Consider the following 16,911-nt stretch of genomic DNA (forward strand, 5'->3'; position numbering starts at 1 on the left):
AAAAGTAAGAATGAGTTCTTTTCTTTTTTTTTTTTTGAGACGGAGTCTCGCTCTGTCGCCCAGGCTGGAGTGCAGTGGCACAATCTCAGCTCACTGCAAGCTCCGCCTCTCAGAGTTGACGCCATTCTCCTGCCTTAGCCTCCCGAGTAGCTGGGAGTACAGGTGCCCACCACCACGCCTGGCTAATTTTTTGTATTTTTTTAGTAGAGACGGGGTTTCACCATGTTAGCCAGGATGGTCTTGATCTCCTGACGTCATGATCTGCCTGCCTCAGCTTCCCAAAGTGCTGGGATTACAGGCGTGAGCCACCGCGCCTGACAGAATGAGCTCTTTTCAACATTAGACTGAGATCAGGTACTTTTGTTTTGAGGCTGTAGCAGAGTCATGTGCCTTTTTAGACATGGGGTGTGGGGGTAGGTGGATCATAAAAGCCAGTTGCTACTTCACCAAGACACATATAAAGCCAGTTTTTTTTTTTTTTTTTTTTTTTTTTGGTAGAGATGGGTCTCACTATGTTGCCCAGGCTGGTCTCAAACTCCTGGGCTCAAGCCGTCCTCCTGCCTCAGCCTCCCCAAAGTGCTGGGATTACAGGTGTGAGCCACCACACCCAGCCTGACAAAGCTAGTTTTGTTTCAGCTAAGAAGTACCCTAATGAGAATATCACAGTTATCTTCATTTACTGATTACAATGTAGTTAAGAATCGCTTCCATGTGTGTATTCCTACCAGTTTCTGTTGTGGCCTCCTTGCACTATTCTCACTTCTTGCTGTGCAAGGGTACCTGGTACCCCTTTGTGAAGTCATGGACATTAAATATGTTGGGCCCCACAGGAACCAATTTGCTCAGAGCATAATGGCTGTCTGTGCAACAGACCCCACAGTGCAGGCCACAACAAAACCATGTCTGGGTCTGGTCTGGTTGCAGGAAATTCCCTTCTATAGGCAGCTGTGACTGTGACTCTGGCCCCTGGAACCAGACCAGCCACTCAAGAATGCAAAAGTCCTGGTGCAGACATGGAGTCTGCATTCTCTCAAGAAAGTACAGATAATGATCCTGGACACAAGGTCAGACTGGCGACTCTTTTCCAATATGAGATGTGTACCACCAAGAGCTGGCAGCAGGACCAGGCTGTCATCACCAAGCACCCTTTCTCCCCTGCTCTGCCCCTCCTTCATGCCCACTCTCTCTACCTCACTCTCCTGGTCACATACCCTGTGTGTGTGGGACCAGGAGTTGCATGGCTTGGGGTGTCATTCTAGGTGTGCTTGTTAATGTTTTTTTTTTTTTGAGACAGAGTCTTGCTCTGTGGCCCAGGCTGGAGTGCAGTGGCCAGATCTCAGCTCACTGCAAGCTCCGCCTCCCGGGTTCATGCCATTCCCTTGCCTCAGCCTCCCGAGTAGCTGGGACTACAGGCGCCCGCCACCTCGCCCGGTTAGTTTTTTGTATTTTTTAGTAGAGACGGGGTTTCGCCATGTTAGCCAGGATGGTCTCGATCTCCTGACCTCGTGATCCATCCGTTTCGGCCTCCCAAAGTGCTGGGATTACAGGCGTGAGCCACCGCGCCCGGCCCCTAATTTTTTAAAAAATTGAGATGGGGTCTATTTTGCCTAGACTGGATTTAAATTCCTGGGCTCAAGGAATCCTCATGCCTCAGCCTGCAGGGGAGCTGGGATTACAGGCGTGAGCTGCCATGCCCAGCTCTGATGTGTGGTAGGGATGAGGACAAGGCACCGTACGTGTCACATGTTACGCACAAAGGCTTGGTCAGTTCTTCTCAATGACTTCCAGGAAGGGCCCCAGTTAGTGTCATCCAGTGACCCTGGAAATCCCCTAAGAAAACTACAGCCCCACGATACTTTGTGATAGAGCTATTTAACATAAAGAAGAAACCATACATAATTGCTTTTCCATTATAAAAGTTTATCAAGGGAATAATTTGAGTTTTTAGAGGCTTGGTTTAGCAAGGTAAAAAAGACAACCAAATTATTAAAACACTTTATAAATTATTTTAAAACCTACCAATTGGGGCCTAAATGAAATAAACCCCCATTACCTTAGGAAAGAGACAGCTTTCCTAAATCACAAAAGTTGATTTCCAAGCTACACTCTTACTTTTAATGCCGTGGAACCCTAAGGAGAACTAAAGCTCACCAGCGATGGCTGCTCTGGAAGTCAAGGTGGGAAGAACAGGCAATATCCTGACACAGGCTAGATACAGACTCTGAGCCAAAAGCAGAGTCTGTGACATGGAAAGGGACCACACAATTTTTTTTTTGAGATGGAGTCTTGCTCTGTGGACCAGGCTGGAGTGCAGCGGCACAATCTCAGCTCACTGCAAGCTCCGCCTCCTGGGTTCACGCCATTTTCCTGCCCCAGCCTCCCGAGTAGCTGCAACTACAGGAGCCTACCACCACGCCTGGCTAATTTTTTGTATTTTTAGTAGAGACGGGGTTTCACTGTGTTAGCGAGGATGGTCTCGATCTCCTGACCTCGTGATCTGCCCACCTCGGCCTCCCAAAGTGCTGGGATTACAGGTGTGAGCCACCATGCCCAGCAGGGACCACACAATTTATTAGCCAACCAGGACACTTTTTTGTTTTTCTTCGAGAAAGAGTCTCACTCTTGTCACCCAGGCTGGAGTGCAGTGACACGATCTCGGCTCGCTGCAATCTCCGCCTCCTGGGCTCAAGCAATTCTGCCTCGGCCTCCTGAGTAGCTAGGATTACAGGCGCCTGCCACCATGCCCCACTCATTTTTTGTATTTTTAGTAGAGAACGGGATTTTGCCATGTTGGCCAGGCTGGTCTTGAACTCCTGACCTCAGGTGATCCGCCTGCCTTGGCCTCCCTAAGTGTTGGGATTACAGGCGTGAGCCACCACGCCTGGCCCCAACCAGAACACTTCTGAGTGTGGAAGAGGATGCTGTTAATTACTCAAACCAAAAGGCATAAAAGGAGACATATGTCCACCCAAGTGATAAGGCAGTTTGGGAAACTACATTTCCCAGTATGCCCTGCCCCTTGAAAGTTAAAAATCTTAACTGGCACAGAGCACGCTGGGACACCTGTGGTTAGCACCATTTAAGAAGTAAACGGTATAGGGCTGGGTTCTGACGTGAAGGCCTCCCCCTTCCATGGGACACTTAACCAGACATAGGACACAACACCCAAGGTGAAATTTCAATGGGTATTAAGTCTGGGGTAGAGTTTTTCTCTCCCCACAAATCTAGCTTCCAAAGATGTGGAGCTGGTGGAGCTGTCCATTGGTCCGCTGCCCTGTTTCTTCTGGGCGCTGCCTCTGCCTCCCCATATCACCAGCATCCCCACTGTCACTAGTCTTTAGGGGGATTCTGGGCTAGGTGCTCTTCCCACTCGACTTCAACCAACTTGTACAGCTCCATGGTGGCCTGGGCATCTTCCACAGAGGAATGTCCGCTCTTCCCAACCTGAGCAAGCAAGGAAGACAAGAGCATGAAGCAACAAGAAACCGTTTCTTCCTTTCCAGTGGACTCTGCACTCCTCTTTCCCCTGCCTCCGCTACACAGTTTCTTCCGCAGTCAGCAGGCTACAAAGACAGAACTCTGGTGGGGCCCTACTCCTTATGTAATTTCAGGGGTTCAACTCCTAGGAAGTCTTTGACACTGTCTACTTCAGTCCTTTCTGTGGCAGTATGTATAAACCATATTAGGTTCTGTAGAGCCAGAACATACCAGGTCAAAGACAGGTCTTCTGAGTCTTCCACTTTCCCTAGTTCCTTAACTGCTCTATATGTGATCTATGTCCACACCTTCCTGCCAGATGGGCCACCTTTTGCTAAATGATAGCATGTAAAATATAAGCGGTCCTTGCATCCACTACATGGTCTCTTAGACCACCACTGCTACCTGCTTTCTTCCTTACTTAGGGTTTTATATCTACTTATGACTTTTTCCCTTTTCCAAAGCACACTTAGAAACATTCTATGAGGTAGACAACAGGAATTATTATCCTGTGTACAGATGGAGAGACACTACTGGGCCCTTCATCCAAAGCTCTTCCCATCATAGCAGCCCATCTGGAGCTCTACAACTACAGGACTTCTGGGATCAGAGTCTGGCTAGGGGCATCAACGAGAGCCATGTCCAAGATGGGGGCGGGGGATGTGGGGAGATGCTACCTGGATATCCCGGTTTAGCAGCTTCTTGGTGAGATGCTTCAGAGACATGGTGGCATTCTCCGGGCAGTCAGCCTTCCGGTTGAGGGGGGGGATATGGGAGGTGTCACGGGTGAGGGACTTGGGGTGAAAGTACTGAAGGGCTTTGAAGTCGTTGTGGATGGCATGTCCCACCACTATCTTCCCTGTGAGTATCTTCAAGATCTGGAACAAGTGTGGAAGAGAGTGGTGAGAAGCAAGACTGCGGTGGAACCCCTGCATTCTGAAAGCCCAACATGACCATCAAACCCTTCTGGATTCTTTCACCAACTGCCCACCTCTCCATCCTCGAAATGCTCACTCCCACAAGTTTTCTTTCTTCTGCAATCCACTTCCTCTTCCGCAGGTGATTTCCATGGTGTACCCTGTTTGGACTCATACTGCCAGTGGCTCTTTACCTTCTTATTGATCTCCACCCCATGACATTAATTTGCCTTCAGTCCTAAATGACACTCATGTTTAAGATGTCCATGTATTTAGTTCGGTTCTGGCTTGCTACATGAAGTCCTTTAACTATTACCATTATGCTGGCCTTAGACACATGGCTGGGACCATGGCTCCAGGGAGGCTAACAAAAGCCCAAAATTACATGCAATTAGATGTGTATGGGTACTAGCGGAAGAGAATCTGTGGCTTTCATCAAATTCTCAGAGTCTACAAACCATAAAAAATTAAGAATCACGTATAAACTAAAGTTGCAGAAGGAACCTTATTCACACTAGTTTTGGAACCAGGTAAAATAACTTCTTAATATTTCAGGAAACTTTTTTTTTTTGAGACAGAGTCTTGCTCTGTTGCCCATGCTGGAGTGTACTGGTGCGACCTTGGCTCACTACAACCTCCGCCTCCCAGGTAGCTGGGACTACTGGCATCCATCATCACGCCCAGCTAATTTTTGTATTTTTAGTAGAGACGGAGTTTCACCATATGGGCCAGGCTGGTCTCGAACTCCTGACCTCAGGTGATCTGCCCGCCTGGGCCTCCCAAAGTGCTGGGATTACAGGTGTGAGCCACCACACCTGGTCTTCAGGAAACTACACGTCACCACACCTAGCCATTTTAGGCTCTTAAAGCAGGAGGACATGCTACCAATGAGGACAACCAAAGAACATGCCACAGGCTCTGAAGATCATTCTCAAAGTGAGGTTCCAAACAGGTTTTCAACAAAAGTGACAGTCCCGCATAGCCTCCCAAAGGGACCTCCTTTGAAGGGGCTAGGCTCATCTGGACATACCTTAGCCTCATAACCCCAGCTTGGCACTGGGGAAGTGCTTTATGACGAAAACCAGACGTAGTCCCGTGAACTAGATATTTAGTTACTCCTGACTTCACCTACTTACTGTCCACCACCACCTTCATTTCTTATTAACTTCGACATATAGCCCTCATCAAAGCTGGGCAGATTTGCTGTCTCAGACCCGTCCCATCTTCTGCCTCTCCTGTGCCTTTGCTTGGCTGTGCCCCTTTGTGCCCAGGATGTTCAACTCTTCTTTCTGTCTTTTCTAAAATAGTCAGTCACCTCACCTCTAATGAACCTTCTCCAACTGACCGCACATAAGGCATTATGGGAACAGCGTGTCCAGAGAAACAGTGTGTGGCCCTGAAACTGCAAAGACGTGGACCAAGGGCGCCCTCTGGTGGCCTCCTGAGACCAGCAGGCGCCCCTCTTGCTCTCCCTTCATTTCCTCCTTTCACCCCTCCTAGCTCACTCTCCTTTCCTGTTCATGCCTTGCGCTCCCAATAACCAGCACAGGGCTAGAAGTTAGATGACAACCCGAAGTGCTGGCCCTCTGCTGTTTATGCCCTTCGCTGGTTACCTGTTCCAGTTGGACAAATACACCCCAGCTCCTCCTGTCAACTTTCTGCCCTCTCTTACCACCACCACTTTCCGCACTTGCCCCACGTTACTTTTTGCTTGGGAAGAGCTCTCCACCTTTCCTGTCTAAAGCTTAGGGTCCAATTCACAAGGTTTTTCCAAATCAAGCCCTTTCTCCTGACACTGATGTCTGTAGCTCTGTCCAGTTACATTACTTACTGTTATTTCTCTATGCAGATTCCTAGTTCCCCAGACCCAATTTGGAACCTAAAATTGTTTGTTTGTCTGTCTGAGACAGGGTCTCACTCTGTCGCTCAGGCTGGAGTGCAGTGGCAGTGGTGTGATCTAAGCTCACTGCAGCCTCGACCACCTGAGTAGCTGGCACTACAGGCATGCACCATCACACTTAGCTAACTTTTTTGTAGACGAGTCTCGTTTTGTTACCCAGACAGATCTTGAGTTCCTGGGCTTGAGCGACTCTCCTGCCTCAGCCTCTCAAAGTGCTGGGATTATAGGCAAGTGCCACCGCGCCTGGCTAAAATAGGTCTTGACCAATGAAGTTTGTGACACCAGCTAATTGTACCTTCCTGACTTTCACGGCTCCTTCCACCGACAGGGGGCCTTCTTCAATAACTGATAGATTCTCCTCCCTCCCTCCACAAACCTTTGGTGTCTTCCCATAGTGATATCCTTTGCTGAAAAATGATTTACACCTCTCTCCATCCACCTCCCTGCCACCATCAAGCCCCATGCTTCTTACCTGGCCTCGAGCAATCTTGAAGGGTGTGGCATTCACCATGTGCTGCTTTCGGATACCACTCCATCTGGTTCGGTAGTCCACAATGTGGCAGGGGGGAAGAATGTACTCATCATAAAGCACATCTCCGTTGTAGTTGACAATGCTACATCGAGCTAAGGAACTAACATGCCCCTTTGGTCCTGTGCCCACCATCTCACAGTCAATTGCCACCATCTTCTGTGGCAACTTCTGGGATATTCTGGAGCATTTATTCTCTGAATGAGCTTGGGTGGAGTTCTGTGGGGCATTCTTCTGAGGATGGTTCTTCTTAGAGGATTTCTTCTGGGAGCCCTTCTTCTGAGAGCGGGTTGGGTGGCTACTGATCTTTGGAAGGGCACTCTGGAATTCCCCCAGCAAATCTACTTTAGCAGCAACAGAATCAGCCTTTTTTGAAGGGGCAGGGGTCAGCCAAGACACTGCAGCTTTCTTGTCCAGGGGCTGTCCTGACCCATTGCTGCAGGCAGCTGTCTTCTTCTTTTTTGGGAAGGAAGGGGTCTTCCAAGTGCCATCCACCATAGGAGTTTCCCCTTTCTTTGGAGGTTCAGAGTGCAACTTAGGCGCCTTGCTAGGGGGTTGGTTCTTTTTACTCAGAAAGCCTCTCCGTTCTAAGAGCCTCCGCTTCTTGACAAAATTTCGGTGCTTGGCATTTCCTTCTAATGCCTTTTTGGGAGGAGGTTCCCCAAAATCCAGATTGAGCAGTAAAGTAGACATAGGGACAATGGGAGGTGGAAGAGCAGTTGGGAAGAGTGGCTTATGGATGAAAAGAGGATGTTGGACTCATTCTCTGCTGAATTCTACTGTCCAACATGTGGAGGTCTGTAGTACACCCTGGGGAAGAAAGTGATCCTGGTGATTGAGCTCCTAGGCCTGGGAGAAAAATGAGGCAAGATCGATCTCCGTAGGACTTATGGAAGGAAAGACATCAGAGCAATCTCTCAGACAGAGGGGAAATGAAAACATAACATGAAATGATGGAGGAAGCAATAGTGTTAGCCAGCAAGCCTGGATTCTAGTGAAGCCCAATTCACCAGCCGTTTGGTCTTAGTAAGGTCATTACCGCGCTCTAGGTTTGAATCTCATTTGTAAAATGAAGGGACTGGAGGGGCCCATAGAGCTCGAACCCTCTATGAGTCTAAGAGGCCAGAACACGTGAGCTCTATACTCCGCCTAGGAAGGGAACATCTAGGTACGCTCGAAAACAGTGAGAAGTATGGCGTAGATAACCTCTGGGCTACCCAGGCATCCGCAGCGTGGCCCACGAATAGAGACACAAATCCAGGCATCCCTTTCCCTTGGCTCCAGGCCGGAATTGGGGACAATCTCCACATGCATCTCACCCAAGTCCTCCCAAGCAAGGACCTTGACACCACCTACCAGCGGGGGGGTGGGATCGAGGCTCGAGGCAGCCCACCTGGATAAGCATACTTCGGTCCCCGCGGTACAGATCGCCCTCTCACACTCACGAACCTACCTCCCAGATGGGTTTAGCTAAGGCCGGAAGCGTCCAGAGCCGGATGCGGAAATCGGTGCGCGCCGACGAAGCCCGGGAAGGCAGGCGCGCGGGTTAGAACGCGCCAGAGGTCGGCGCGCGCGCACCCGCACCGCCCCGACCTCAGGTAGCGAGGCCAGTGATTCGGAGTGTGTGAGGAGCGGCAGTGGCGGCGGAGGAGGGGGCGGTGTGGGTGGGGGCGGGGGCGGGATGCGCTCCCCGGCCCCTCTAGCCCCGTGGTGGTACAACGCGAAGGTGTGGGAAGGCCGCGATAAACCGGAACTACAGCCAGCCGGACACCTCCGGTTTCACTTCCGGCAGAGGAGAGGCGTGTACGGGAAGGGGCGGGAACTGGAACTTGGCCCACCTCGTTGTGAGCTGAGCTCCGCGGCACGCTTTTGTGGCGTCATTGCACTGTTACCCCGCCCTACGTGTCTCCGACGCTGACACCTTCGCACTGTGAAACGTCGCAACCTGTGACCTCTTGGGGGCGCCTCAAATCTTCAACTGCAGCATGGGATCCCGGAAAGGCAGCGTCGGAGACTGGACCCAAAACTCTTCCTGTTCTGCCTGGAGAGCTGAGCCCCGTCCGGGTCCTGGACCCGCGTGGTAGTGACCCTGGATCCCTGTTCACTGCGTTCTCGCTTCCCGCGCTGCCTTCTGGACCGCGGGATGCCGGGCATCTCCGCCCGAGGCCTCTCTCATGAGGGGAGGAGGCAGCTAGCTGTTAACCTTACCCGTGTCCTGGCGCTCTACCGTTCCATCCTGGATGCCTACATCATCGTGAGGCCACAGGGGCGTGGGTGGGGTGTCTCTGGTCGTGTGGTTGGCTAGGTGTCCACGTCAGGGAGAGAATCTGGAGAATTAGTCTCTGATCTCTTTCCTTCTATGAGTTTCAGTCTTTTGTCTGTACAAGGAGGGGTTAAAACTGGAGTGATCCCTCCTTTTTTTTCAGCTGGCATAAATAATATTTCTTTTTTTTTTTTTTTTGAGACGGAGTCTTGTTCTGTCCCCCAGGCTAGAGTGCAGTGGCGTGATCTCGGCTCACTGCATAAATAATATTTCTAATACCTACCTAGATTATTTTTGTAATCTTCCCAGATCCAAGGTAATAAAATACGTGGACATTGGAACCATGCTGCAACTATGTTGAACTCTTCTTGGAGCATGTGAGGTGTTCCAAGAACACACATGTTATTCATCCAAGCTTTGAATAAGTTCGTGGTTTTGTGGTATAGTAGACAGGCCTGGCTCTGGAATCAAAAAGGCTTGGTCTGGAATCCTGCCTCCCCTATGATGTTAACCTTAGGCCTCCCTAACCCCCAACTTGTCCTAGCCCAGGTTTCCTCAGCTATACAGTGGATCCCAGTCTGAAGGATCATTGTGAAGAATAAATGAGAGAATGTGTAAATGGTACCACCATCCACTGAATTGTTTAGACCGCAAACCCAGAGGCCATCCTTGATTCAGCGCTGTCCTTCATTGATCCACAATCCAGTCCTTCAACAAGTCCTCTTGGCTCTGTCTTCAGAATAGATCCCAAATTCATCCATTTGTCCCCACCTCCATTGCTGCCACCCTAAGCCAAGCCACCATCACCTCTGTTCTGAACTACTTCCTAACCGATCTCGCTGTGTGCTTACCTCTGCCCTGCCATAACCAATTCTTCACTGAGCAGCTAGATCGATAGCATTCAAATGTAAATCTGATCACGACAATCCCTTGCTTCCTAGATACTTTTATGAAATCCTGATTCCTTACTATTACCTATAAAGCCCATGATCTGACTCCTACTGTCTCTTCAACTCTATCCCATTTTATTCTCTCACACATTTCACTGTGCTATACCTCTGCTGGCCTGATTTCTGCTCAGCCAATATGGCAGGCATCTGGACCTTTGCACTCACTGATCTTCCTCCACAGAAAGGCAATCGCAGAATCGTTAAGAGCAAGGACTCTAGAGTAAAATTGGTTTCAAATCCCAGCTCAGGCTGGGTGTGATGGCTCATGCCTATAATCTTAGCACTCTGGGAGGCCGAGGCGGGTGGATTGCTTGAGCTCAGGAGTTCGAGACCAGCCTGGGCAACACGGTGAAACCCCGTCTCTACTAAAATCCAAGAAAAAAAAAGAAAGAAAGAAAAAGCTGGGCTTGGCAGCACACACCTGTAGTCCCAGCTACTCAGGAGGCTGAGGCAGGAGAATTGCTAGAACCAGGGAGGTGGAGGTTGCAGTGAACTGAGATTGCACCACTGCACTCCCGCCTGGGTGGCAGAGTGAGACTCCATCTCTAAAAATAAATAAATAAATAATCCCAGCTCAGCTATTTGCTAGCTTTTGGACGTGGGCAAGTTACTTAAGTGCTGTGCCTGTTTCTACATCTGTAAAATGGGGGATACAAAATAATACCTACCTCAAAGTGTTGTTTAAAGGATCAAATGCGTTAATACACGTCAAATGTTTACAACGGTGTCTGGCAGAGAAGGTGTTAAATAAGTGTTTGCTATTACCTGTATTTTTCTTTACGTGCCTAGCACCTATTCATCCTTCAAGTCTCAGCTCAAATGTCAACTCGTCAGACAAGTCTTCCCTCATCATCCTATCTAAAGTAGTCCTTGCCCAAACTCTCCATTACATTACTGTTTCATTAGTGTTTTGTCTATGTGACATATGATGTTGTCTGAAGTTTTGTTTGTTTGTTTTGGTTTAGTTTTTTTGAGGCGGAATCTTGCTCTGTTGACCAGGCTGGAGTGCAGTGGCGTGATCTAGGCTTACTCCACCCTCTGCCTCCCAGGTTCCAGTGATTCTCCTGCCTCAGCCTACTGGGTAGCTGGGATTATAGGCGCACGCCAACATGCCAGCAAATTTTTGTAATTTTAGTAGAGATGGGGTTTCACCATATTGACCAGGCTGGTCTCGAACTCCTGATCTCAGGTGATCTGCCTGCCTTGGTCTCCCAAAGTGCTGGGATTACAGGCGTGAGCCACCATGCCCGGCTGAAGTTATTTTTTTAATGTAAACTCTGCAGGAGCCAGAATCTTGTCTCAGGTTCACTGTTGTATTCCCTGAGCCTACAATAGAGCTTGATGTATAACCAAAACACAGCCCCAGAATTTGTGGTGGACAAATGAATGAATAAAAAGACACCAGTGTCTGGCACGTATAATGGCAGGTTACTAAGTGGTAATGTACTAATACTGTGTGTCAGTCACTCTGGTAAGTGTTAGGGATGCAGATGGAAAGATCCCATCCCATCCCTCCTCTTAAGAAATTCAGTTTAATAGAGACAACAGACATAAATAAGTGCAGAAATTGCTAAAAGAAGTGTGTCCAGAATGCAATCTGGACTCCAAGGAAACAGAGTTAAGCCACCAGAGTCGGGGAGGCTGGAGCAGACTTCAGAGAAGAACTGACTTGGCTGAGTAGGAGGTTACAGTGGCCCTATGTGGCAGCAGTGCTGGGAAGAGGCAGGCAGTGAGGTGTGGAGTTGAGAGTGGGGTGGGAAAGAATGGAAGTGGTAGTAGTTTGCTAATTGCTTCTCCCCTTCTTCTGTAGGAATTTTTCACAGACAACCTATGGGACACACTCCCTTGCTCATGGCAGGAAGCACTGGATGGACTGAACCCACCACAGCTGGCCACAATGCTGCTGGGGATGCCTGGGGAAGGGGAGGTCATCAGGTATGGGCTAGAAGGGCCCTGTGCTGGGGAACTCAAGGCTTTGAGCCCTGCCGTGAGCGTATTGCTCAGAGAGTCTCATAAGGTCTTCCCGGGCCTTGGGTTGTAAACTGGTGCACTCAGATGTGATGGGACTATTCACTGGAGGCCTGGGCTGGACTATCTCAGGTACAGGTCAGTGTGGCCACTCACCCTGCTGGCCCTGAAGTCCACAGCCTGTGCCCTGGCCTTTACCCGGACGCCTGGCTTTCAGACCCCCTCAGAGTTCCTGGAGAACCCCAGCCAGAGCTCCCGACTAACAGCTCCATTCCGGAAACATGTCAGGCCCAAGAAGCAGCATGAGATCCGGAGGCTGGGAGAGGTGAGGAGATGGCTGGAGCATGGGTGGTGTCTGGGAACCCAGGGACTCCTTAAGCGTGGCTTACAAAGATATGTGCCCTTTACTTCACATGCAAGGCCAGAGGCCCTAGACATTCCTTTACCTCAACAGATATAACTATAATCATATTTTGATGCTGGGGTTCTTTTTCATCCTTTTGTGGGGTTAGTTGGTAGCTAGGTCTGAATCAGTCTCATTCCTGTTCTCAAATCTCCATAATCCGCTCATGGCTTAACGCAGGGTTCTTGTTCTGTGGGGGAGATTGAATCACTGACCTGTAAGGCAAGGAGAGTGGGCCTGAACCTGGATCAGGTCCACTCTCCTTGCTTCCACCCTCACCCCTATATCTTTCTTTCCAAATCTGTCATCACATCCGGGGTACCCTGTGTCCATCTTTCTCTGTCATCTTTGTCTCCTCCACTCTCACTATGGGTGTTTGCCCCAGGAGTCAAGAACCAGTGGCCAGGAGACCTTTGTTCCCTCCTCTTTCAGTTGGTGAAGAAGCTGAGTGATTTCACAGGCTGCACCCAGGTTGTAGACGTGGGCTCAGGCCAGGTGAGCCAGAGTCTTGATGTACTGTTTTTTTGAGTCATGGGGAGATAGAACACCTGGAAGGCAGGTTATTGGGCCACAGGCCCAGCGAGGCAGGTGTCAAGAAGCGGTGGAACCAAGCAGGGTAGATTTTTTTTCTCTTTGCATAATTTGTTTTAAGCCAGTCAGATTTAAATGGGGGAGTTATATACCAACTTAAGCCACACTGACGTTAATAAGTTCTGTAGGGTAAAATTTAAGCCTTCTGTCGGGCCTGGGACCCAGGTGTCCAGGTTACCCCTGGGGAGGGTGACAATGGATACGGCACTGAACAGGGCTGTTTCCATCTTCCTCCTCATGACTCCAGGGCCATCTCTCCCGCTTCATGGCTCTTGGCCTGGGGTTGATGGTGAAGAGCATCGAAGGGGATCAGAGACTGGTGGAGAGAGCCCAGCGCCTGGACCAGGAGCTTCTGCAGGCTCTGGAGAAAGAGGAGAAGAGGAACCCGCAGGTAGGCCACCCCTTCCTGCCACCTGGACTGTGGGAGGAGGGGCTGCTTGGCTGGAATTGAGCACAGAGGCTGGATTCCATCTTTCAAATTTCTCAGCTTGAAGTGGTGTGGTCCGTAATTTCTATTACCTCTTTCCCAAGGTCCCCCCTTCCCCAGTGCCTCTCTTTATCTCAAAGTTATTTTCTATTTACAAAGTGCTTTCCACACCAATGTATACTTCTCACAACCTGTGAAGTGGCCACTCAGGTTTTAGACTCATTACAAATCAGAAAACTGGGTCTCAGAGATGAAAAGATGTACATGGTGAATGATAGGTCCAGGATTTATCCCATCTCCTGACTTGTGGTCCAGCCCTCTCCCGCACCCAGCTTATCTCCCACGTTCCTCCTTGGGGAATAACATGGAGGACAGATCCCTTCCTGTGGCCTGACGTGGCCTAGGGACAGCAAACAGACTTCCCATCTGCCTTTGTCCTTTCCTGCCTCCACAGGTGGTCCAAACCAACCCTCGTCACTCCCCACACCATGTGGTTAGGTGGGTAGACCCCACAGCCCTGTGTGAGGAGCTTCTGCTTCCACTGGAGAACACGTGTCAGGGCAGGGCCCGCTTGCTGCTCACAGGCCTCCACGCCTGTGGGGATCTGAGTGTTGCCTTGCTGAGGCACTTCTCCTGCTGTCCTGAGGTGGTGGCCCTGGCCTCAGTGGGCTGCTGCTACATGAAGCTGAGTGACCCTGGCGGCTACCCACTGAGTCAGTGGGTGGCTGGGCTGCCTGGCTATGAACTGCCCTACAGGCTTCGGGAGGGGGCCTGCCATGCCCTGGAGGAATATGCTGAGCGGCTACAGAAAGCTGGCCCTGGCCTCCGAACTCACTGCTACCGTGCAGCACTGGAGACAGTCATCCGACGGGCCCGGCCCGAGCTCCGTCGGCCAGGCGTGCAGGGTATCCCCAGGGTCCACGAGCTCAAGATTGAAGAGTGAGGTTGGGGTACGGGGGTGGGGGGCAGTGGAGGGGAGATTTCTAACTGGAGATCTTCCGCCCTCACTTTCAGCATAGCCTAAAGAAAATCTAAGTATACCCAGAGGAGTGATTTGGAGTTCTCTGACCAGGGTACCTTCTCAAAATTTCTTTAAGAGAGTTGTCCCTCTTTTATCAGGAGACTAACAAAGAAATATGAAGTTTTGGCCGGGCGCGGTGGCTCATGCCTGTAATCCCAGCACTTTAGGAGGCTGACGCGGCCAGATCACCTGAGGTCAGGAGTTTGAGACCAGCCTGGCCAACATGGCGAAACCCTGTGTCTACTAAAAATACAAAAATTAGCCAGGCGTGGAGGCACGCGCCTGTAATCCCAGCTACTGGGGAGGCTGAGGAATAGTTTGAACCCAGGAGGTGGAGGTTGCAGTGAACCGAGATTGTGCCACTGCACTCTAGCCTGGGCGACAGAGCAATACTGTCTTTAAAAAAAAAAAAAAAAAAGGGTTTTTAAATGCTAAAAATATGGCTAGTTGGACAGAACTGGCTGAAAATGTTTAAATCAATTTACTATTGGACAGACAGCTCACAGCCAGAGAAACATTCAAAAATACACAGCCAGGTGTGGTGGCTCATGCATGTAATCCCAGATCTTTGTGATGCCAAGGCAGGAGGATTGCTTGAGGCTGGGAGTTAGAGGCCAGCTTGGGCTACGTAGAGAGATACCTCTGTACAAAAAAACATAGGCAGGCATGGTAGCTCATACCTGTAGACCTAGCTACTTGGGAGGCTGATGTGGGAGGATTGAGGTGTTTGAGACTACAGTGAGCTATGATTGCACTGCTGCTCTCCAGCCTGGGTGACAGCAAGACCCTGTCTTAAAAAACACATATTTGGGAGGCTGAGGCGGGCGGATCACAAGGTCAGGAGATCGAGACCATCCTGGCTAACACGGTGAAACCCCATCTCTACTAAAAAATACAAAAAATTAGCCGGGCCTGGTGGCGGGTGCCTATAGTCCCAGCTACTGTGGAGGCTGAGGCAGGAGAAGGGCGTGAACATGGACGGCAGAGCTTGCAGTGAGCAGAGATCATGCTACTGCACTCCAGCCTGGGTGACAGTGAGACTCCGTCTCAAAAAAAAAGATATATATGTGTATATATATATATATATTCGTGAAAACGCATATTAGGGTAGAAAATAAAGCAAAGTTGGAATTAGGAACAAAGTTTAAGTGCGAGGTGACGGTTCTTAAAACCAAACTGAGTGCTGAATGTGACTGATCCCACAGATATGTGCAGCGGGGGCTACAGCGAGTGGGGCTGGACCCCCAGCTGCCACTGAATCTGGCTGCCCTTCAGGCCCACCAGGCCCAGGAGAACCGTGTGGTGGCCTTCTTCAGCCTGGCTCTACTGCTTGCCCCACTGGTGGAGACGCTTATTCTACTGGACCGGCTGCTGTACCTTCAGGAGCAGGGTGAGGGTGGCCTACAGCAGGGACCCAAGGACTATGGTGACCTGGGTTCTGGGACTCCTTCTCCAAGTCCCAGCTCCAACGTCTCCTGGGCCCAGCTAATCACTGTTGTGATCCTTGGACCCCACCTTTGAGTCACTAGTGGGTTGGGAGTAGGGGATTTGTTAAAAAATTAAGAATCCAGGCGGGGTGCAGTAGCTCATGCCTATAATCCCAGCACTTTGGGAGGCCAAGGTGGGTAGATTAATTGAGGTCAGGAGTTCAAGACCAGCCATGGTGAAACCCCATCTCTACTAAAAATACAAAAAGTAGCCGGGTATGGTGGTACACACCTGTACTCTCAGCTATTCGGGTGGCTGAGGCAAAAAAAATTGCTTGAAGCCAGGAGACAGAGGTTGCAGTGAGCCAAGATTGCACCGCTGTACTCCAGCCTGGGTGACAGAGACTCCATCTCGAAAAAAAAAAAATTAAGATTCCTACCAAATCAGCCTCTGGTGAACCTCCCTAAGGTGCATGTTAAGCAAGCTTCCCAGGCATCGAGAACCTACAATGCAAGAGGACTGCCTCCCAAGTCAGTGCCTTGGGAACCTGTGTTCCTTATGGAGAATGGGGTCTCCTTAGCCCGGCTGGATCCTCCCCCATGCGGAAAAGGGACTGTGCCTGTAGGCCTGGGCAGAAGAGGCTGAGTGAGTTTGGTTCATTCTTCCCCTTATGATTAAGCCCTTTCTTCCAGGTTTCCATGCTGAGCTCCTGCCCATCTTCAGTCCTGAACTCTCTCCCAGAAACCTGGTTCTGGTGGCCACCAAGATGCCCCTGGGTCAGGCTCTTTCTATTCTGGAGACTGAAGACAGCTGATGCAGCCTGAGGACACATCTCAGACCCCATCATCTGAAAGTGCCCAGATAGCACAGTGGCAGAGTACACCTCATACAGAGAAGCAGCATCCTGCATCCTCCTGAGTCGTGGTTCCTTCATCCCCTTTCTCTCCCTCCATGGATTATGTAATACAGTGTAAAGTTTTAATTTATTAAAAATTAGAAATCTCTGTTTCCTTCCCATTTCTGTAGGTACATAAAAG

General features: G+C 50.1%; 2 protein-coding genes across 12 annotated transcripts; one reads left to right on the forward strand and one right to left on the reverse strand.

Moving 5' to 3' along the window:
• Positions 1-1,899: 1,899 nt before the first annotated feature.
• Positions 1,900-8,749, reverse strand: ISG20L2 (interferon stimulated exonuclease gene 20 like 2). Of its 5 annotated transcripts, none has more exons than XM_009183735.4 (4): positions 8,662-8,749; positions 6,767-7,633; positions 4,155-4,355; positions 1,900-3,444 (listed from the first exon to the last, which is right to left on the reverse strand). In XM_009183735.4, exons 2-4 carry the CDS (start codon positions 7,514-7,516, stop codon positions 3,331-3,333), a joined length of 1,065 nt encoding a protein of 354 aa, XP_009181999.1. In that variant the 5' UTR covers positions 7,517-7,633; positions 8,662-8,749; the 3' UTR covers positions 1,900-3,330. The 5 variants fall into 5 exon arrangements, with proteins under 5 accessions (XP_009181999.1, XP_009181998.1, XP_009181995.1 ...); XM_009183734.4 differs by lacking the exon at positions 8,662-8,749 and adding an exon at positions 8,277-8,628; XM_009183731.4 differs by lacking the exon at positions 8,662-8,749 and adding an exon at positions 8,277-8,628 and having other exon boundaries at positions 6,767-7,672.
• RRNAD1 (ribosomal RNA adenine dimethylase domain containing 1) lies at positions 8,322-16,878 on the forward strand. Of its 7 annotated transcripts, none has more exons than XM_021925017.1 (8): positions 8,322-8,421; positions 11,847-11,971; positions 12,137-12,329; positions 12,840-12,902; positions 13,246-13,389; positions 13,880-14,364; positions 15,652-15,836; positions 16,567-16,878. In XM_021925017.1, the coding sequence occupies exons 2-8, from the start codon at positions 11,934-11,936 to the stop codon at positions 16,686-16,688; spliced, it is 1,230 nt and encodes a 409-aa protein (XP_021780709.1). In that variant the 5' UTR covers positions 8,322-8,421; positions 11,847-11,933; the 3' UTR covers positions 16,689-16,878. The 7 variants fall into 7 exon arrangements, with proteins under 7 accessions (XP_021780709.1, XP_003892886.1, XP_009181986.1 ...); XM_003892837.3 differs by having other exon boundaries at positions 8,336-9,077; XM_009183711.4 differs by lacking the exon at positions 8,322-8,421 and adding an exon at positions 8,466-8,631 and having other exon boundaries at positions 12,177-12,329.
• Positions 16,879-16,911: the final 33 nt, after the last annotated feature.

Source organism: Papio anubis, chromosome 1 (genome assembly GCF_008728515.1).
Source record: "Papio anubis isolate 15944 chromosome 1, Panubis1.0, whole genome shotgun sequence".
Classification (NCBI taxonomy): domain Eukaryota; kingdom Metazoa; phylum Chordata; class Mammalia; order Primates; family Cercopithecidae; genus Papio; species Papio anubis.